The 23060-nt window shown below is 35.2% G+C and overlaps 2 protein-coding genes across 5 annotated transcripts; both read left to right on the top strand.

Annotated features, from left to right (window-relative positions):
• Positions 1–12705: 12705 nt before the first annotated feature.
• On the top strand, positions 12706–19474 carry LOC140871337 (histidine kinase 3). Of its 4 annotated transcripts, XR_012147677.1 has the most exons (12): positions 12708–13852; positions 13963–14302; positions 14765–15046; positions 15294–15463; positions 15584–15796; positions 16126–16312; positions 16405–16456; positions 16546–16772; positions 16877–16975; positions 17060–18183; positions 18574–18935; positions 19038–19474. XR_012147677.1 is itself a non-coding variant. In XM_073273804.1 (10 exons), the coding sequence occupies exons 1-10, from the start codon at positions 13817–13819 to the stop codon at positions 18836–18838; spliced, it is 3105 nt and encodes a 1034-aa protein (XP_073129905.1). In that variant the 5' UTR covers positions 12706–13816; the 3' UTR covers positions 18839–19474. The 4 variants fall into 4 exon arrangements, 1 of the variants encoding a protein (XP_073129905.1); XR_012147676.1 differs by having other exon boundaries at positions 12706–14302; positions 19074–19474; XR_012147675.1 differs by having other exon boundaries at positions 12707–14302.
• Positions 19475–20811: 1337 nt separating this feature from the next.
• Positions 20812–22583, top strand: LOC140871720 (nuclear transport factor 2B). The gene is made up of 2 exons (XM_073274386.1): positions 20812–21195; positions 22165–22583. Exons 1-2 carry the CDS (start codon positions 20899–20901, stop codon positions 22237–22239), a joined length of 372 nt encoding a protein of 123 aa, XP_073130487.1. The 5' UTR covers positions 20812–20898; the 3' UTR covers positions 22240–22583.
• The last annotated feature ends 477 nt before the right edge of the window (positions 22584–23060 follow it).

Here is a 23060-nt window from a genome sequence, read left to right on the forward strand (position 1 = left end):
CGATCTGGTAGATATCATCCCATACATGATACTACCTATGGCTGATGCATATGGTATGTGTGTCATTTTCTCTATCTCTTCATCAGTCTTAGGAGACATAGACTTGGATAGAGAAACTCCATGACACATAGATAGATGTCCTCTCTTGGACTCATCCATAGAAAACTTTTTCAATATGGTGTTGATGTAGGTTGCTTGAGTGAGTCCTACCATTCTCTTAGATCTATCTCTATAGATCTGTATTCGTAGAATATAGGACGCCTCACCCAAATCCTTCATCGAGAATCTACCTGATAACCATATCTTTGTTGACTGCAACATCCCTACATCATTTCCAATGAGTAGGATGTCATCAACATAAAGTACTAAGAATGTCACAGCATCCTTAACTACTTTCTTGTACACGCATGGTTCCTCCGGGTTCTTGATGAAACCAAAATCCTTTATTGTTTCATCAAATTTCTGGTTCCAACTTCTTGATGCCTGTTTGAGACCATAAATTGATCTCTGAAGCTTGCATACCTTATGCTCGCTTCCCATGGATGTGAATCCCTCGGGCTGCATCATATAGATTTCTTTCTTAATGTTTCCATTAAAAAATGCAGTCTTCACATCCATTTGTCATATCTCATAGTCATACCAAGCTGCTATGGCAATAAGGATTCTTATGGACTTGAACATTGCGACTGATGAAAAGGTTTCATCATAGTCAACTCCTTGTCTTTGAGTATAACCTTTTGCTACCAATCGTGCCTTGTATGTCAGTACCTTACCATCAGGCCTAAGTTTTCTTTTGTAGATCCATTTACACCCTATTGGAACAATTCCATCAGGAGGATCTACTAAAGACCAAACTTGGTTTGTATGCATCGAGTCTATTTCCGACTGCATAGCTTCAAGCCATAAATTCGAATCTGCATCAAAAATTGCTTCCTTGAAGTTTCTTGGATCACATCCAATGTCGGGTTCATTTTGATCCCCTTCAAGAAGCAGACCATATCGAATAGGAGGTCTAGAAGTCCTCTCGGATCTTCTAGAAAGAGGCGTGTCGTTTAATGGTTCCTGAGGTGTGGGATCGTTATTTTGTATCTCGGGTTCTTCTCGAATTTCTTCGAGTTCCATCATCTTGCCTTTCTGATCAAGTAAGAACTTCTTCTCCATGAAGGTGGCATTCCTCGAAACAAACACTTTTGTTTCAGTAGGATGATAGAAATAATATTCGATTGAATTCTTCGGATACCCTACAAAATAACATAAGGTGGATCGACTATCCAACTTATCTCCCACTGTCCGCTTGACGTAAGCAGGACATCCCCAAATCCTTAAGTACGAATACTTAGGAGCTTTGCCATTCCATAACTCGTATGGAGTTTTATCCACTGCTTTAGTGTAGACATTGTTCAATAACAATACCGCCGTTTCAAGCGCATAGCCCCAAAACGAAGGTGGGAGCTCAGTGAAGCCCGTCATGGATCGAACCATGTCCAACAAAGTTCGATTGCGACGCTACGAAACACCATTAAGCTGAGATGTCATAGGAGGAGTCCACTGAGAGAGAATCCCATTCTCTTTTAGATAGTCCAAAAACTCGGTACTTAAATATTCTCCACCTCGATCCGATCGAAGTGCTTTAATACTTTTACCTAGTTTATTTTCTACTTCAGTCTTGAATTCTTTGAACTTTTCAAATGATTCAGACTTATATTTCATCAAATATAAATACCCATACCTAGAATAATCATCAGTAAAGGTAATGAAGTAGGTGTGACCAAATTTAGTATCAATACTAAATGGACCGCAAACATCTGTATGGATCAAATCCAACAGATTTTGACTACACTCAGGTTTTCCTTTGAAAAGAGATTTAGTCATTTTTCCTTTTAGGCAGGACTCACAAGTAGGTAGAGAGTTAATATCAGACATATCAAACATGCACTCTCCCACTAGCTTGTTTATCCTCCTTGAGGAAATATGACCTAGCCTAGCATGCCAAAGGTTTGCCGGGTTTTGACTATCGTTTTTCCTTTTATTTGTTGTTGCCGGTTTATCAACATAATTAATTGGTACGTCTTTTAATTTTAAGTTATATAGATCGTTTTCAAGTTGTCCACATCCAATCAAACATTCATTCTTGTAAATATTGCAAATCCCATTCACAAAATTACAAGAAAAACCATCTGTATCAAGCATAGAAACAGAAATAATGTTTTTAACTAAATCTAGCACAAATAAAACATCTCTAAAAAATAACCTAAAATCGTTCTGCAAAACTAAATAAACGTCTCCCACAGCTTTGGCTTCAACTCTAGAACCATTTCCGAGCCTTAGCTGGGTCTCACTCATCCTAAGCTTACGACTTCTTGTCATCACCTGCAAATCATTGCAAATGTGAGATCCACATCCGGTATCCAATACCCAATAAGTAGTATTAAGTGAAACATTTATTTCAATGTAAAACATACCCTTTGCAGTTCGCAACTGCTCGAGATATACTTTGCAGTTACGCTTCCAATGACCGGGTTTCTTGCAGTGATGACAAACGTCTTTAGATCCGTTCACGTTTGAAGCCTTTGTTTTGATCTTTTTCTTTGGTACAATTTTCTTGGGTGAGGCAGAACGTTTCTTACCCTTTCCACTTGGCCCTTTCTTAGAGTTAAAAGAGGAACCAACCAAGAGTACCGGTTTATCCTTATTTAATATGGCCTCATAAGTCACAAGCATATTGACCATCTCTTCAAGGATGGCCTCTATCTTGTTCATATTGAAGTTCATCACAAAGCCGTCAAACGACAAAGGAAGAGAAAGAAGTAACAAGTCCGCGTTCAGTTCATGCTCCAATGTCAAATCGAGTGTTACCAACTTTTCAATGAGTCCAATCATGTGTACCCCATGCTCACGGACCGAAGTCCCATCTCGCATGCGGCATGTCATGAGCTCTTTGACGGTGGCATACCTCTTCGATCTTGAATGAGCTCCAAAAAGTTCCTTGAGAGTATCGTGAATGTCAGCAGCATTCACTGCATTCTCAAATCGCCTCTGAAGTTCATCAGACATCGAAGCCTGCATGTAACATTTGGCCTTGATATCATGGTCCCACCATTTGTCAAGTTTGGCCAATTCTTCCGGACTCACATCAGCCGGGGCTTCTTTCGGAGGAGGCTTTTCTAACACGTAGAAAACCTTTTCCGAACTAAGAACAATCCTTAACTTACGGAACCATTCCGTATAGTTTGCGCCAGTCAGTTTGTTTTGTTCGAGAATTGAAAATAGTGGATTGCGTGAATTCATTGTAATGAAATACTGAAAAGAAACAGACAATAATCAGTGATTGCTTAATTAATTTACTAAGACATAAAATATGGCGAGATTTAATTTTATGAATTTCACTCCCACTATTTTAACGATTTCACTACCCTCTAGTGAAAACGAGAAACCGATTTTCTTAGTGGGAACATGGAGTCCAATTGACAAATCATAGTCCCGAATAATATCAGCCAACCATAATTTTCAAAAGGTAGAGCCCAATTGCTTCCAAAGCAATTCCCATGTTTTTTACCTCATGTTCAATAAGAGCCCAATAATATGACGCTGTTTATTGTGATATGTCAAGATGACCCATCAATATTAAGTTGTGATGGACGGTCGCCATGTGGATCCCCAATAATATGAGCCAATCCCATGAGAGTTCCACCCAACTTACAACATGTGTCGATCCAATGTACAACTTTCCGACGAACGGCCCCCCCCAATAATATGAGCCGGACCGTGCCCGCGGGTAGCATCTCATACATTGATCGTTGATGGAAGGTAGGAATATTTAAATAATATTTAAATTCTCTTTTGTTTATCTTGATATCAATTTTAAATCATATTTAAAATGAGGGATTTTTAATTTTGAAAAATTGTCTCATCTTATCATATTTGTATGCTTGCGGGATTCATGCAATTTAGTCTAAACATGCATACAACAATAATATCATATATTATATTTAGGATGATCTACCCCAAAACTAATCGACCCATGGTTGCCAATCACGAGTCTAAGTCCAATCCTAGGTGATATGCAAGTATGCAATGCAATCCTATTACATTGAGCTTCCAATTTATATTTATTCGGTCTTTATTGTCTGATGGGCCCACCTTTGTTTTCAAATCTTTATCTCCCACTAAGTCTAATAAATTTACAATAAATTTCGATGACAAGTAGGGGATACATATTTAAGGGTGGGAACGGGCCATAAACCAGACCCATTTTTTATTACAAATGACAAATCAAATTGGGCCATAAACCAAGCCCATTAATAAAACTCAACAACAATAACAAAAACCAAATGTAAATTTCCTAACATACACCTACAAAATTGGTCATGGCAATCGATCATCCTTTATCCAATATTTAGTTCAATAATTAAATCATTGGATAACATGCAATGACAACATAATTAAAAGATAAAATCAAATTTTATCTAATATATACATAAGATCATATCTTATCATCAATTGTACCAAAATAATTAATTTTATAAAATTTAATTTAACGGATAAAATTTATAAATTTTTTTAAAATTCAAATTTATCCAAAAATCAATTTTAAAAATTTCGGACTCAAACAATTTGACCCGATGCCTCGTGGACCAATCAAAAACAATTTTCGATCGGACCAAAAATTAAAATTTCAAAAAATTAAAATTCTAATTATAAATCAAAATTTAATTTTCCGGGCTGCCTGGGACGTTCTCTGGCAGCCCCGCCTCCATGTGGTACAGGGCTGCCCACGTGGAGCTGGGCAGCGACAATCGCTGCCCGTGTTGCCCTTCAAAAAAAAAATTTAATTTAAAATTTGGTTTTGTTTCAAAATCCGAGGCTAAAAATTTTGTACAATCGATTAATTTTAATCGTTTGATCTGAGAGCAACCTGTCTCTGACGCCACTGTTGGAACACATTTTCAGATCATAGATCTGATACCCGGTGCAGCGAAAGTTTAATAATTTTTATTTGGAACGATTCCATATCATGGGTATCAAATCCTAACGATTAAATTATGCAAGTAAAATAATAATAACAATTAATATTTTACCTGTTCAAGCTATGACTTGATTATGGACTCCAACAGATTAAATCTGCTCTTGTTGTAAATCCCAGGAACTGATGACTTGCTCGATCAATCTCCGGAATTAGGTCCACGAACAGAAAACTAAAACCCTCTGATTGATTGCACTAGAAATCAATCAAATGTTTATCGAAGAGATTAAACAGATTTGATCTGTCAATTCAGAATGTAATTTTTCATAAAAATCACAGACTGAATTCTCTCAAAAAAGGGAGAGTGGATTTTCGAAAAATCCTTTTTCTATTTTGTGTAATTTTCGAAAAATCAAGCTTGGAATAACTTGTGATTTTCGAAAATTGCTTATCATGTATTTATAATTTATAGACTGGATTAAGTTATATGTCTATTAGGACACTAACTTCTTTGGGCCCATAATCCATAACTTAAGCCCAACAAGCCAAGCCTGTTATTATAGAAATTAATATAAAATTCATCATGACTCCGATTGATAAACTGATTTCACCAATGTGCACAGAAACCATTTTTGCACCTTTTAAAGTCAAGATAATTTTTCTGAATCCGAATTCAGTGATTTCCAAAAATGCCCACCCCTATGTCATTTTAGGAAATTCCACTCCCTTTAATTAAGAAGTCCAACTTCTCTTTCATTAAATTTAACTCTTTAAATTTAACTATCTCAACGAGGATTAGTAATCCATTACTTGTGTGACCCTCAATAGTTCAGGGATACAGCTAGCTGTGGGCTCACAACTCCTTGTGACTCGGAACAACTATTTCCGACTTACCCATCGAATCATGGTAAGAGCGACTAGCAACATCGCCCCATGATTCCCTAGGTATCACTGATAGTGCCTGCAAGAACCAGTAGGTTTTGGTTAGCGTACAGTACGGTCCCTTCATCCATATATCCAGATCGAATCAACAACCATTGGTACATCGAGAGTTGTTCGAGATTCGATAACTATGCATTTTGAAGATCAAATAGTGACATCGCATGTGCTACTAGAAAACCAAGTAACCTAAATCACATCGAGTACTCTGGCCAAAGATTTGTCACACTAATATCTCCTCAGATTGCATAGGATATCCACACTCGCAAGCGTGTGGTGAATCCTTGACAACAAAGCATCGACTCCTATATGTGTCGTAACTGTACCCAATCCTGACACCTGATGACCCTCATAGAGTCGGTAAACGAGTCAAAGTACAATACTAGCATATAGAGTCTCCATGATGTTTCAAGTAATAAGGACTAATGGTGTACAACCAAAACCGCGGACTTATCCACTCAATTAATGATAACCACTTGGAAAGTTCGAATAGGGTAGTTCGATCATTCATCATATGAATATCCATTTGCATGCTTTGAACATCTCTATGTTCCATACCAATGAAACGTAGTACTTGGCATCGCAAATGCTAGTCTCGATCTCGAGCGATCCTTATCCTTATTTGCGGACGGCTCAATTGACTAGGAACTGTTTATAATATACAGTGACTATAAAATGTGTTTCATGATAGTGATCTCTCTTTATTCACTATCTCATCTTACTTACACTATAGTATATTTAAGGTCTTTATCAAAACAATAATAGTATATCACAATATAACATTATAAAGAAAGATAAAGAAAATGTCATTAATGAATGTAAATTATATTAAACAAAGATTGTTTACATAAGAGACTCTCAAAACCCTTAGCCACAACTTGGCTAGCGGGGCATCAACTCTTTCAAATATTTTTTATACGGTATACCGAAAACCCACCCCTAATAATAGCTAAACTTAATTATGATGATTTAGTAGACAATTTGGTGCAACAAAAAACACGAATTAGATATGGATGATTATTATGTTCATTATTAATTATTAACCCGTATGTAATATTTTTATAGGATAATTGCTTACACTACCACTGTAAAATCATAAGATTGCTGAAACTCTCTATGACTATTAACCCCTTGTATTTTCTAATTTTGAGCACAAATACTCCTGAAAACACGTACGGACAATGGGCTTTGTGCTCAAAATTTTAAAACATGGAGACGTATGTGCTCAAGATTAAAAAAAAAGGAGCTAATAGATCATTTTTTTTCATAGGGGGTTTTAGCAATCTCGATATTTCCCATATATAGCATATGCAATTATCCTTATTTTTATTTAATAAATTTTTTTTAAAACTTTTTCTTAACTATTAGCCTAGGGCCTCTAAATTTCTGGAGACGGCCCTGTGGGGCGATCTGATTTACTTATAAAGTGAAAAATAATATTTTTGACATAGAAAATGATATGTTTTCATGTATCGGATCGAGTAAAATATCAATTTCACAAAATTAATCATGAGATAGTTTTACATGAATTTTTGTGATTATTTTTATTGATATTTATTTGATTAAGTATTTAGTTAATAGTTGGACGTGTTTGTTTCATGTCTATGGATTTCTTTTCAATTGTTGTATGATCGGATTGAATCAAATAATGAAAATTTGGATTCCGACCCGGTTCGAGTGGGTTCAAAAAGAGTGTGTGTAGGGGTGATCAAAATTTTTCAATAACCGCCCGAACCGACCATATCACATTTTTTATTTTTTATAAATAACCGCAGTTTTTAAAAAAAAATATGAAACCGCACCGCCTCCACGGTGCGGTTAATTTTTTTTTTTTTTACCCAAAACCACCCGCATCGCCTTGCCTTATATAGTTGTTTTAAATAATGTTATTAACGGTACCTTAATATATTTCTAACTTGCACTCCGTCACTTTCTCTTGCAACATTCTTTCAATATTTTATCTTCTTTCTTTCTTAACACAACAAATATTCTTCAAAGTTAATTTAATCATGACTAAAAATGAAACTTAGAGCATTATATTTATCAATTTTGATGCTTTTTTTTAATCTATTTTATCTAATTATGTATTGTACTAGCTATTTATGGTTATATTATCTTTAAATAGGTTATTTATTATTTTTTTCTATTATTATTTTAAATAATTTTAGCTTTTTTTCATTCTATTTATCATAAAAAACCGCAAACCGACTGCAACCGTTTAAAACCGCGAAACCAATTTTATATGTAAAACCTCAAATAAAAAAATAAAATATAACCGAACCGCAAAGAGCAATTCGGTTTAAATATTTTTAAAATAAATAAATAACTGCAAAACCGCACCGTGATCACCCCTGTATGTGTGTCTTAAAGTTTCTAAAAAAGAAAAAAGAATAAGTATTTGATTATAGATTTCTCATCATGTGATTTATGCAACGTAAAGAAACCGTGGAATTATAATTTATTCAACAAAAAATTATAAATAAAAAACGCAATAAACTCCTAATTAACTTGCGAGTAACACTCCTGTGAGACGATCTATTCGTGAGACGGGTCAACATTACCCATATTTAATAATAAATAATATTTTTGGCATAAAATGTAATATTTTTTAATGGATAACTCATATAAGAGACTCGTCTCAAAAAAATGACTATCGAAACCGTCTCATATGAGTTTTTGTCTTAATTCGCATATGTAAATTAAAAGTAGTAAAACATAACAAACTATAGATCTTTATTTCCAAAAATAAATGAACAAGAAATAAAGCAGCCGGCAGTTCAAGTGTGATGTAGGAATTAGGATAAACAGAAAGTGGTTGCAACAAGAAAATGCACTTCCCGGTCTCTCTCATAAACACCTTTTATTTCTTTTGAGTTTGGGGAAAATTTTGTTAAATAAATTAATCTCGATTCGTCATAAACTTAAAAATTTTGTGTCAGGTGAATTAAACATAAGTCATCGGTACGATATTAAACACCTTTTGATTACCTCAACAAATCAAAGACATGACTTTCGTTCAAACCTTGTTCATTCAAGGTGTTTCGGTTTCTTGAGCTGGGAAAATTCGAGTCTCCGCATGATGACTTGCAAGAATTTCTGGAGGCGTGAATCGTGATCGCCTTTGGAAATTTCGATCCTTGTTGACAAATTCCATCCAATTTATGTCTTAGAAAAATCATTTCTAATTAAACAAAATCTGGAATATATATATAGCACAATACTCCACTCCAGTACTATTGGTATAAAATGCAGCCAATTGATCCTCATAATGACCTTTAATGGATTTAGATATATCACATAGTGAATCATGTGATACATGTATGCAAGGCTCAATCTAACTTGTAAACATGATAAATTTCCAATTACTTGTAATAAATCTATACAGACACACGATTACACAAACACTTTGTGTAGTAAGAGAGTCAAGTGATTTTCGTGCAACACCACCCAATCAATGGAGTAAAGTTCCCAGGTCTTCAAGGAGCTTCTGTATCACATCGCGCGGTTTGGTTTGGATATCGACAAAGTACTCGAACGACCTTTTATACTCTCTTAAAAATCAAGTTTTCGATATTATATTCATGTGATTGCAGCATAAGTTTGATTTCATCCTCTTAAAGTATCCTTTGATATACATGAATCTCGTTGGCATTCAATTACTATTAGAGCAATCTTAGCCGATCTTGTGATTTGATTTATTCTGATACAAAAACATATATACACAACAAACCACATCGAATTATTTACTTGTTCAACTTAATTAAATCCTTGATTTCTAAAAAGCATTCGCAGACCAGGCTCGTTGCCGACCATATGAGTTAATAAATTAACAAAGAAATAAAAATAAAAATGTTATGTTTACACCAAATGGTTTTTTGAAGTATTATTTCACTTAATTAGTCAAATTTTCTATATAAAAAAAAACATGCTATATGTTGGCCTAACTGCTAGCTAGGTTGTGTCAGACTGGTAGAATATATATATATATATATATAATGCAATTATCCTTTTGACAATTCATTTCCTTTCCTTTCCTTTCCTTTCCTTCATTAATTAATAATAAAATTCCGATTGGGATATTTTTCCACAATGAAGGCTGTGCTTTGAATGAAACATATTGCCGGCGATAGGGGGTATTAGCATGACCTGCAAAAAAAAAAATAAAAAATAAGGGGATAATTGAATAAGTAAGAATTATTTGAATTCAGACATAATTAAACATTTTTCGTACTTTAAGGGTTTTTGTCAAGCTTTGAAATTAAGGGTCAGGTGCAATGTCTTAATCTTCAATTTATTTGCATTGTCCTATGCCTAACATGACACACGCAAATTTAACCATTTGCTTTTCCAAACTAAAATATCAATCCCTTTAACCATTTTATATAAGTTGATCAACACTTGTATACTATTTTTTTTATATTAATCAATTTGAACTAGCGAACACACACACAATTTGGGTATGACTTGCTAATCATCAATATTATTTTATTATTATTATTATTATTATTATTTTTGACGAAAATAATAATAATAATAATATTATAAGGAAAGGAATTATTATTATTATTATTATTTTGAAAAGAGGAAAGGAGTTATTCCTGGATCTGCAGCTAGCCTTGATATTTCAGTTCATTTGCCATAAAAGGCTGCTACCACCTACCGGTGACATTGAAACCCTACATGAAAACATAATATGACCGGCTTTTATTATATAAAATATGTACCATTTACTTTAAGACGATGTGTTCGTACGATGGTCTTATAGATCTAAACATATGATATGAGTCGATTTATAATTAAAAATAATATTTTTAATATAAAAAATAATATATTTTTATAAATTATATTGAATAAGAAATACATATCATAAAATTAAGTCGTGAGACCGTTTCACGAAGATCTTATACCACTTTAATTACTTAATTTCCTCTCTTTAGTAAACCAATAACAATAATAACATGTCCTAAATAAATTCTTTTCGCACACACACGCACACACACACACACACACACATATATATATATATATATATATATATATATTAAAATAATAATAAGGACATCCCTTCAACTTGATGAAAACAATCTCTTCTGTTTTTCTAATTATTCTCCATCGTGTTAATTTACTGAACCTGCCACGAGTCAACTCATCCATGTTTATCAGTAGAATCCTACCATTTTTCTTTTTTGAGAAATAAATTGTTAATATAAGAAAAGTGATAAATAATGCAGAAAAACTATATCATTCCCCACGTGGCAACGAGATGCTCCAAAAATGATCCCTTTCCTAAATAATCCAAACACGTGTCAAAAAAAGCCCATAATGGTTTAGAGGCATCTTAACATTGGTCCAGCCCAAATAAGTAGTGCCCATCGCTTTCAAAGCCCGTAACTCCAAATTAAAGAGAGTGGGTGTGGTGATGGCCTAATAACCTCTTTACAAGTAATTCAGTAAAAAAGGCCAACTTTTTACATTTTTTTTTTTCTGAAAATCTTCATCAAATTTCGCCACGAAATTTTACTTTATTAAACTAAAAAGATTCTGCGACAGTTTTCTTATATTTAATAGAGAAAAATGAAGAAAGAATTGGAAATGTTAGGTTCTGAAAAAGTATACATTTTAATTTAATTTAAAAAAGAAAAAAATTGGAAACATGGCGCAATTTCTACGACAAATTTACCCATTATTTATTTGTAATGTGACCCGCTGGTATAATCTAAATTTAATACGGGCCTATCAATTGTCAACTTTCTTACATGGGGTAACCTCAGTTGTTTTGTCTTTTTTGTGAATAAGTTGCTTTCTTTCTTTGTTTCTTTTTTGTTATTAAAATAACAGTAATAATATAATAATAATGAAGAGGACAAAGGCTATACCAATCATAGAATAGGTTTGTTGGGTACAACCATGCCCTGCACCATAAAAGTCAATTTGTATTGCCAAAAGGTTCCAAATTTGAAGTATATTTTTTTACTAGAAGATGGCATGTCTCCATGGTAAAACTCCATAATTGCCCAATTTTCCTACCATACATTATGTCAATGATAAAATAATAATGAATTGTAACATGGTTCAAGGCATTGTTTTGACATTTTATCCAAATACCAATTTCTTCTAAAAATTTAACTTGTAATTTTTATTTTTAAGCTTCTTACTTTTCGATCATATAATTAACATCATAGCTAAGATCACGCGTTCAATTCTACACTGAAAATTGTCAAGACTTAGGAGGGATTTGCGGATGAGTGATGTTTGAGTTTAATTTGTGTAAAATGTAAAAAAAAAAAAAAAATTGGAAAAGTAACAATTTTTCTAACAAAGATATTTGGATGCTTATTATTTTTACATACAAGAAAGAATATTATCGATTAAGTGGATTAAAAATGATTAATTAAATTAAATTAATTAAGTGCTGGAATCCTCTAGCTAAACAGCACTTAAGATTCCAAATAAGGGGCGCAAAGCAAAACATAATAACACCTTGAAGGTACCCATCATGGGGCCTCCTCAGTTTCCATCCAACTTTTCTTTTCATGCTTTATTTCTTTATCCTCCCATTTCCAGCTTGCAGATAGGCACTCCAGTTGCACTCCAAAATTAAATGAGAAAGAACACAGAGAATAAGTTTTTATTTGGATTAAAAAAATATGGAGCAATAAATAAAAATAACTATGGCCACCTATGATATGATATATTGATATTGATTATTGTGTGTGTGTGTATGTATGAGAAGGCTAGTGATGACATTGAACATTTTGATGGCAGATGCATACAAAGGACAATTGAGTTAACTTCTTGGCGTGTAGGGCTTGTCTAGTGGATGTGAACACAAAATAAAGTTGGCAAAAGCACTGATTTTTCTTTTTTATTCTAGGTGAGTGGAAATATACCTTTTCTGCCCTCTTTCATTTTGTTTTTAAAAAAAATTTCATTGTTACCCCGTTCTTTGTACTAGTTTATTCTTGCATTCGATTCAATATTATAATAAAGTATTAAAAAAATGATCTTTCTTGGATTTATTTTCTCTGGGTTGGATGGATGGGATGAAATGCCGATAGAGATAATGGACCTTTGCTAGCGGACATTTCTACCACCACCCTCATCTTGCTTTCAAGATTCTTGTAGCACAGTGACCATATGAATCATTTTTTTTTTCTCATTAGCTGCCTTTTCTACTCTTTCTTTTCTCGTAGTGGGAACATTATTTACTGCAGCAATCATTAATCTCTCAAACAAATTATTTGCCTCAGCTGTTGTCTAGAACTCCAAAAGTTGGTTCATTTGAGAGTCAAAACTAAAAAAACCCTCCGTAATCCTACTTGTTCGATTAGTTATATTTTTTTTCAAGATTTTAAGGAGACCATCTTAGAAACAAGATTTTTTGCTGTCAGATTCTTTGTTGGAGGGGGGGTTTTGTTGTCCTTGCTAAGATATACTTCCATGCGTGTTCATGATATAACTGCTATTTCTAGAGAATCTTTGCTTGGTTTGTTTTGGAGCATCTCACAGGGTGAGGTTTTGGGTTGGTAGCTGAAGGGATAGAAATTAAAATTCTGTTTTGTACTTCGGAAAGTTGGAATCTTGGGTATTCCTTGATTCTTTGTCTGGTGGGGTGTTTGGGAATTTTCTTATCTTCCTCAAGACCTGGTCTTTGAGCTGCTAGTTTAACGCAATTTTGGTGGATAAGATAGCATCATCCGCGGAACTTCTTATCAGTCATTCTGTTTCACTGATTTTGGAGGAGGTTGGATGTTTTGAATTGAAGAGTGGAAGTTTTTTATGTTGGAGTTCTACCGAGACATCTTCTGCAGATTCGATGAGGGATTAGAAGCGAGGTTTAACAAAGATTTAAAGAAATTAAGATGGTGACTCAATTTGGCACTGTTTGAGGAAGCTACTTATTCACAGTGTTAGATGAATTTATTCCATGTTATTGGATTTGGCTTGAAGGTGGGCCATCTTCTTTTGTTGCTATGCTGTTGGTTTCTATCTCTAATTTCTCTAAATTGGTTTAGTAATGGAGGAATTATGACCACAAAGGCTGGTTTTCTTGGTGATAGGGGGCAAATATGGATGAAATTATGGGGGCTTATTTCAGACTGTGGGTGTAAGATCCACCATCATTATTCACAGTTTATTGGGTCCCGGAAAGTGAGGAAGAATTGGTGGAGGCGGCTTTTGGTAGCATGGATAGTAGCTGGGATTATGACATCTTTTTCGGTGTTTTGGTATATGAACTTCCAAGCTGCGGAGAAAAGGAAAGAGACTCTTGCCAGTATGTGTGATGAGAGGGCTAGGATGTTGCAAGATCAGTTTAATGTTAGCATGAATCATATACAGGCAATGTCTGTTATGATTTCGATTTTTCATCATGACAAAAACCCGTCTGCCATCGATCAGGTAAACCTTGAATTTTCTTATATATTAGTGTTTCTAAAAGCTTGACCAAGTGGTCGGGGACTAAGGCCCGTGTGATGATCTTCTGTGATATTTATAAACATTCCAGAAAGAGTCAGAAATAGATGTTAATAAAATGAGTTGTCTGACCTTGTTCTCTTGTGTGGATTAATTTAGTGGCTGATCAAGAAAAATGTTTGCAAAATTTATGGAGGTTTGGATCCGCATATCTTGTACACTGTTATCAAATGTGGAATTATTATTCTGTTAAATTCCATAAGATTCACGAGTTTTCTCATGTTCATGTATTCTATTCTGTCAAAGGAAATGGTTAGTAAGATTGTGAGAAGGATACTACGTAAAATTTCTTTGTTTGACATGTTTTGCATGTAGAGCAAGATTCGTGTACTTAATTTTTAAATCTCTGTTGCCTTAAAGCACATTGTTGACTCCAAAACCTTGCAGAGAACATTCGAGAGGTACACTGAAAGAACAGCGTTTGAGAGACCTCTTACCAGTGGAGTTGCATATGCTGTGAGGGTGCTCCACTCTGAAAGAGAAGAATTTGAGAAACTACAAGGTTGGACTATTAAGAGGATGGATAAAGTGGTACAGACCCCGGTACATGAAGATGAGTATGATCCGGCGGACCTTGAGCCGTCACCTGTGCAGGAGGAATATGTCCCTGTGATCTTCGCACAAGATACTGTTGCTCATGTAATCTCTGTTGATATGCTGTCAGGAGAGGTAAAATTATTTGTAGTGAACCATTATTTTTCTGGGAAAGGTTTCTCTGTTCTATATTATTATAAGGAAGTTGAAGTATTCCATGGACATGACATGAATTAGATGGTGGGAATTATTTTTTGTGACGTTATCCCCCTCTGTAACGTTATCAAATGTCACCTATAGTTTTTATGATGTTATCTGCCTCAATCGAGATGTTAGACTAACAAGAAATAATACCTTGCAACTAATATTTATATGCTAACAGGAAGATCGTGAGAACGTGTTACGAGCAAGAGAATCTGGAAAAGGTGTTCTCACTGCTCCATTTAGATTACTCAAAACAAACCGCCTTGGAGTAATACTAACTTTCGCTGTCTACAAAAGAGATCTCCCCCCAAGTGTAACTTCTGCTGAAAGGATTCAAGCAATTGCTGGGTATGCCATCTGACTTCAGATTGTATTGTCTTGAAGTAGCTTTTGGTTCAGGTTATTTTTTACTTGAAAGAGATTATGTTGAATGGGAAGCCCGTCTTGATGTTTTCCCTTTTCTATCAGGTATCTCGGTGGTATCTTTGATATTGAATCGCTGGTGGAAAAACTGCTCCAGCAGCTTGCTAGTAAGCAAACTACCCTAGTAAATGTGTACGATACTACTAATTTCTCACACCCTATCAGCATGTATGGTTCGAATGCCTCGTCTGATGGGATGCATCATGTCAGTGGTCTTAACTTTGGAGATCCATTTAGAAAGCATGAGATGCATTGCAGGTGATTACAGCTCCTCGTGTCTTTGTAACTTTTCTCTGATTTCCCAAGTTTTTTACTTTGTTTCTTTGTAGAATTCACAAGCCAATGGGTCGATTCAGAAATTCAGGAAAGTGGGATTGTAACTGGGATGTGGGTAGCAACTGAATGGGTTTCTGGGGCAAAGCTAGCAGTTTTAGAAAAGTTCCTCGTAATGTTTTATTAAAAAATATCCCGAGGAGGGTTCCCCCGTGACCAACCCCCCCACCCAGTTATCTGCCCCTGAATTGCATTTATTTTTGGTTATGGTCATTCTTAGTGCAAATCAGTTAAAAGGATATCAATCGATGCAGATTCAAACAAAAGCCACCTTGGCCCTGGGTTGCAATAAGTACATCCGTTGGCATACTTATAATTTTTTCGCTTGTGGGGCACATATTCCATGCTACTATGAATCGGATAGCAAAAGTGGAGGATGATTATCATAAGATGATGGAGCTTAAAAAACGGGCTGAGGCAGCTGATGTTGCAAAGTCACAGGTACTGATTTTTAACTTTGTTTCTTACAACCCTTTATATCTCATGTCTAAATGTGGTCCACATGCATATGAATGATTTCTATTCTTATGCAGTTTCTTGCTACTGTATCCCATGAAATCAGAACCCCAATGAACGGTGTTCTTGGTGAGTGCACTTATTCTTTCTTTGTTTGGTCAATTCATTGAATCATATCTGAAGTATTCTGATTGTGATTGTGTAACCTGCTTTCCCAGGAATGCTGCATATGCTTATGGATACAGAGTTAGATGAAACTCAACAAGATTATGTTAGAACTGCTCGAGAGAGTGGAAAAGCTTTAGTTTCACTCATAAATGAGGTCTTGGACCAGGCAAAGATCGAATCTGGTAAACTCGAGCTTGAAGCAGTTTGCTTTGATTTAAGGGGTATTCTGGACGGCGTTTTATCGCTCTCTGGAAAATCTCAAGATAAAAAGGTCGAGGTATGCATTTGGTTTCCTGTTCCTATGTTTCGTCCTTTATTGTGGTGCACCTGTTTAAATCCCATTATTTTCTAATCCATTTTCTTTATACAATTGCAAAACAGTTGGCAGTTTATGTCTCTAGTAAGGTCCCTGCCACACTTGTAGGCGATCCTGGAAGATTTCGTCAGATTGTGACAAACTTGGTTGGCAACTCTATCAAAGTAAGCGTTTTATACATGTTCATGTCACTCGAAATTTCCCACCTTATAAATGTGCATTTCAACCTATGCTTTCTCCAATTGCAGTTCACCGATAAAGGACACATATTTGTGACGGTGCATCTTGTTGAAGAAGTGGCCGAATTGGAGGTGGAGACAGACAGCACTTTGAGTGGGTTGCCTGTAGTCGATAGAAGACAAAGCTGGTCTGACTTTAAAATATTCAATCAAGAAGGACCACCCGCCTCTTCTGCATCATCACCTTCTGCCGACCAAGTACATATAATTGTGTCAGTTGAGGACACGGGTCATGGGATCCCTGTGGAAGCTCAGTCCCGAGTATTTAACCCCTTTATGCAAGTTGGCCCTTCTATCACTCGGACACATGGTGGCACTGGCATTGGTTTAAGCATTAGCAAGTGCTTGGTCCACCTAATGAAAGGTGAAATTGGGTTGGCTAGCTCGCCACGGATAGGGTCAACCTTTACTTTCACAGCTGTTTTTACTAATGGCTGCTCCGGTTTCAATGACCAGATGAACCAGCAAGTGAACAATGAAACAGCCTCTATTTCCTCGGAATTCCAGGGGATGAGAGCTCTGCTAGTGGATCCCAATCCTGTGCGAGCTCAAGTCTCCAAATATCACGTCGAGCGACTCGGAATCCAAGTTGAAATAATACCAAATCTGAATCTTGGTTTATCCAGCTTAAGTTCAAGAAAGAAAACCTTAAACATGATTTTGATCGAAGAGGAAATCTGGGATGACGATTCAGGCATGTCGGCTCTATTTTCCAACAGTGTGAGAACGATGAACTTGACGGTTATTCCTAGAATGTTGCTTTTGTCCAATTCTGTGAGTTCCTCCCGATCCAATTCTTCAACTACAGGTGTTCCAACTCCATTTGTTGTCACAAAACCTTTGAGAGCAAGTATGCTGGCTGCATCCTTACAACGGGCAATGGGTGTTGGGAACCGAGGAAATCATCGCAACGGAGAACTTCACATGTTGTCTCTTAGAAATCTCCTTCATGGTCGAAAAATATTGGTTGTGGATGATAATCCGGTGAACCTAAGAGTGGCAGCTGGTGCTCTCAAGAAGTATGGGGCTGATGTAGTTAATGCTGAAAGGGGGAAAGAGGCGATCTCCTTGTTAACTCCACCCCATCAAATCGATGCATGTTTCATGGACATTCAAATGCCGGAAATGGATGGGTAAGTAATCTTCACTCCATTAATGTGTAATAGATCGTTGCTTACCATATTTGTTATTGCATTCATGGTTTCTATCTGCTCCTTGTTTAGTATCCATTTCCTTTGTAGGATGTCATTTTAAAGTTGCAATACAGACACATATAACTCACATTCACTACTTTTTAAGGACATTCATAGTAGCAATTAACCCTAAATCTGTCCTGTGTTGCTGTTTATACTGTTGTATAATTGAAAATTTTTGAAATCTATTGTTTTTACTTGTCATAGCTTTTGGCACCAGTCGCTCGATTCTTTTGAGTTATGTTAAAGCGTAATCTAGTGCCAACAGTAAATGGCGCCTTAAAAATGAGCTAGGTGGAGTAATTTTTAGATCTTTATGATGACCCACAGGTTTGAAGCTACCAAGAGAATTAGGGACATTGAGTCCAGCTTCAACAACAGAATCCAAAGTGGAGAACTTGTGGTTGAAGCTTCTCAAAATGTCACAAACTGGCATGTTCCCATCTTGGCCATGACCGCAGATGTCATCCACGCTACAAGTGAAGAATGTGTGAAGTGTGGAATGGATGGTTACGTCTCAAAACCGTTTGAGGCGGAGCAACTGTATCGAGAAGTTTCAAGATTCTTTCACACGGTGACAGATGAGAATCCCTAAAAAACGTTCACGTTGATGCTTGCGATAACACACAAGCATCAGAGCTGCTCTTTGAGGCACCATTGATCGTGGATTCGGCTGTACATTTTTCCCAATTGTGAGTATTAATTATCATTTAACCAGATGATGATGTTATGTTGTCAGTAAGGAAAATTTTGATCCGGTGTTGACCACAAGCATTGGTCTATTCTTTTTCCAGGAAAACTTTTGTTTATTTGTTGTCTTTGGTTATTAGAGAATGTATATAAAGATCAAGATTCTTAGCGAGATATGGTCCGAGGAAGACTTTGACGGGGTCGATCGGTGTATAGTAAGATGAAAGCTGTGATGATTTATTATCCTCTTTGCAGTCAAGAAAAGTTTTATTACCTGCAAAAGATGGATCAACAATCATTCTTTATCAGTGAAGTCTGCAGGTTTGGAGTTTGATTTTGTTTTATACTGATTAGTTTAGGTGAACACGATGTAACAAAATTAGAGAGATAGCTTGTACAAAGTGTATTATGCATGCTTTTTGGGGTTGAATAAAGGAGTTTGATATTTGAGATCTTTTTTTGTATTTAGCTTGTACAAAACTAAACGCCGCACGGTGAGCGAGGGAGCAATATATGGAGGAATGAAATTCTCGTGTTATTTTGTGTTTTATTTTTTATATATACTAGTCACTGGAGCACTCACGTTGCATGTGTAAAGTTTATATTTTTTAATTCAAAATGTATACTATTTTAAAATATCAAAGGTATTTGTGTCTACATACATTTATGACCAAAAGTAGTTATTCTAGAGGGTGGAGATATTTATAAGATAGTAAGATATTTGGCTAATAAACTTTCTATATTACTGAGTATCTGAAATTGTTTTACTGCGTGTTATCTATGTAGACATACAATAATCGAAGTTGTATATATCCACACTTTTTTAAAAATAATATCACACTTGGAATATTTGTATTATTGGATATTATCGTGGTGTTTTTTTTAATGTATTTTAGAGTAAATATATATCAATTAAAAGATTATATTTATCGGTGATAATATTTCGAAATATGTTTAATCGAAATTATATATATCCGCACTTGTTTAAAAATAATATCACACTTGGAATATTGGTATTATTGGATATTATCGTGGTGTTTTTTCTAATGTATTTTATAGTAAATATATACCAATTAAAAGATTAGATATATCAGTAATAATATTTCGGAATATGTTATCATCTGATAGGTTAATATTTGATATATCATAGTGCATCTATAATCTGAGGTGAACTAGAATCCTGGTTAACTTAGGATAGAAATCTTATAAATACAGGTAGTTTTCAATTGGCAGATACAATATACACGACATAATACACACAAATAGTCAACATCGAGACGAGTTAGAGGTCCAACAACAAGCAAACATATATCTTATTTTCGTTAAAGGTACACCTTATTTATTGCTTTTAGGTATTACATTTTAACGTATGGAAAAAATCCGGACTAAGATATGATGAATTATGGATCTTCTCTATTATTTTCACACAACGATTTTATAGATTGGAGAATTGCATAAAAGCAAATGTTAATAACTATAAAATATTGCAAGGAATATAAATATTTCCTCGATATAGTATATTCATGCATCTTTGCGCCTAGTTGATTTTTTGGGCCCAATTTGATAATCATATATATGTATATATATATTTTTTGACAAGGATAATCATATATTGGTAATATCTGTAAATATGTGTTTATACTATTTTTTCCCAAAATTGAGTTGAATAAAAATTACATATGATTGTTGAATCTTGTGAATTCTCTTGCAACAATTTCCTCGATATAGTATATTCCTTATTGCCTATGGGCCTTTCGGGCCCAATTTGAAAATCATATTGGACCGTGGGTTGCAGATTAACGCGGCACACGGTAAAAAAAATATATATTGACACTTTTACCCTCAACGATTAGCTTAAAAACCCCTCGTCGAATCAGGATATATATCTTCGCCAGAGATTATCGGCGGCGTCAGCAGCAGCAGCAAAAACCGATCGCCGGAAGAGAGTATTCGTAAAGTGAATCGATGGATCCGGAAACCTTGTCAAAGGCGTTTGTCGAACACTACTACACTACATTCGACGCGAATAGGGCCGGGCTGGCGGGCCTTTACCAAGACGCGTCGATGCTGACTTTCGAGGGCCAGAAATTCCAGGGTGCCCAAAACATTGTTAGCAAGCTTACCAGTTTGCCCTTCCAGCAGTGCCAGCATCAGATCACCACCGTCGATTGTCAGCCTTCCGGTCCCTCCGGCGGGATGCTTGTTTTCGTCTCCGGTAACCTGCAGCTCGCTGGGGAGCAGCATAAACTCAAGTTTAGCCAGGCAAGTTTTTTTTATTTATAAAAAAAAAATCTTTTTGACTTATTCGGTTTTGATTGAATGTTGGTTTTGTATCGGATGTTTCCCTCTCGATGTACACATGTCTTGGTATTGATTTTGGGTTTTGATGGATGGAATTAATTGGAGCGTGGAACATGATTTTGCCTTACTTTGGTTTATTAATGGGATATGTTCTGTTGGGTGCCAATTTTTTTGTCGAATGGTGCATTATTTTTCCATAGATTTCTGGTTTGGTAGATTGAACGAAAGCTCTCAGCAATTGTGCTGGGATGGATTATATTCAATTGTGTTATTGAATGCTCATCACAACTTTTTAGCATGCTCAAACATGTATTGATGGTGAATTTTTTGATGATTCAAGGTTGTGAAGTACAAATCGTATGAATGTAATGAAACTCTCTTCTGATGTATAGTTTGGATGTATTATTATTGGTGCTTCTTTGTTTGATAAGGTGTGTGTTGCTCAAGCTTTAAGAAACTCATGTAACTTACTATGCTGATGAAATTTAGCATGCCTCTAGTTATAAGCATCGTGTTGATGTTTGGTTGATATCTTGGGACAAATTTAATCATTTGAATGGTAGATGGTGTGTTGAAAGTCTTTTCTGTATTATCAAAACAGAGAAGGATTTTGATTGACTACTCTGAGAAAACAGAGCAATGGAAGGTACTGATTTGCTAATGTGAACATCGGAGTCGAGCTTTTGTCCACCATATTTCCTAATACTTATATCATAGAATAGTTTATACAGTGGGGTGAGAATGTTCATGTGCCGAATTGGGTGTTAAAAGTGTTATTTAAAGAGAGAAATTTTTATCCTGTATCACTCTATTTAGGGTGATGTTCTCCAAACGTTTTTCGAATGCAGTATTTTCTACTTATACACCAGTTATGCTACAAATTTTATGTCACAAGTTGTATTAATGGCACCTTCTTTGCTTGTTTTGCAGATGTTCCATTTGATGCCAACATCTCAGGGCAGCTATTATGTGTTTAATGACATCTTCCGGCTTAACTATGCGTAACAACATATACTGCTGAAAGTTAATGGCGTTTGTTGGTCAAGGATCGTTGAAACGAACCCCTAGAGATCTTATGGATGCGTCTTGTTTTCTGTCATGATTTATTTTGTGCGTTTGGTTTGTAGCATGATCGAGATTTTACTATGATGGTTAACTCAACTATCCAGAACTGTCCATTGCATTTCATCGTTGTGATTTTTGTGACAAATGGCGTCCATATTTGCTTAAGTTGGTTGTTTAGTCAGTCATCTGTTTACTCCAAAAATTTTCTCGTACCATTGTTGACGCCTCTTTCTGCAAGTGTTCGAGCTTTTAGTGTTGATTCAATGTGAATTTCTGTTTTAAGACGTGGCCTCTCACATATATGCTGGAAACTGGAGTTCACGTCTGAAATTAAAATTTAAAAAAATTACACACGCATCCACTTGAATAACTGTCAACCAATATTTATATATAATAGAAATACAAAAAAAAAAATATTTCGAGAAAGTCTCTGGTTCAATTTTATAAAATTGGTCTCTAGTTCTATAAGAATCAAGAAAAAATTATTATTTAAGTAAAAAATATTAGTTTTCATTATAGATATAAGTCGGATCAACTTAGATCTGTGAGATTGTTTTTAGATTATTTACAACGGGAACTTTGAATATTTCATATTATTTTTTTGAAGAAACTTCAGCTTTGGAAGCAAACTATAGTATTATGTATACTTGTGTTTTTAGTCTGGACTGAGGGTAAGTGAGATGTTATCTCTACAGACACTGTCATAGAACTTATCAACTCAAAAACACAAGATTTTAGACATTGGAATGTGACATGGTAGA

This window comes from Henckelia pumila, unplaced genomic scaffold (assembly GCF_033568475.1).
Source record: "Henckelia pumila isolate YLH828 unplaced genomic scaffold, ASM3356847v2 CTG_461:::fragment_3, whole genome shotgun sequence".
NCBI lineage: Eukaryota > Viridiplantae > Streptophyta > Magnoliopsida > Lamiales > Gesneriaceae > Henckelia > Henckelia pumila.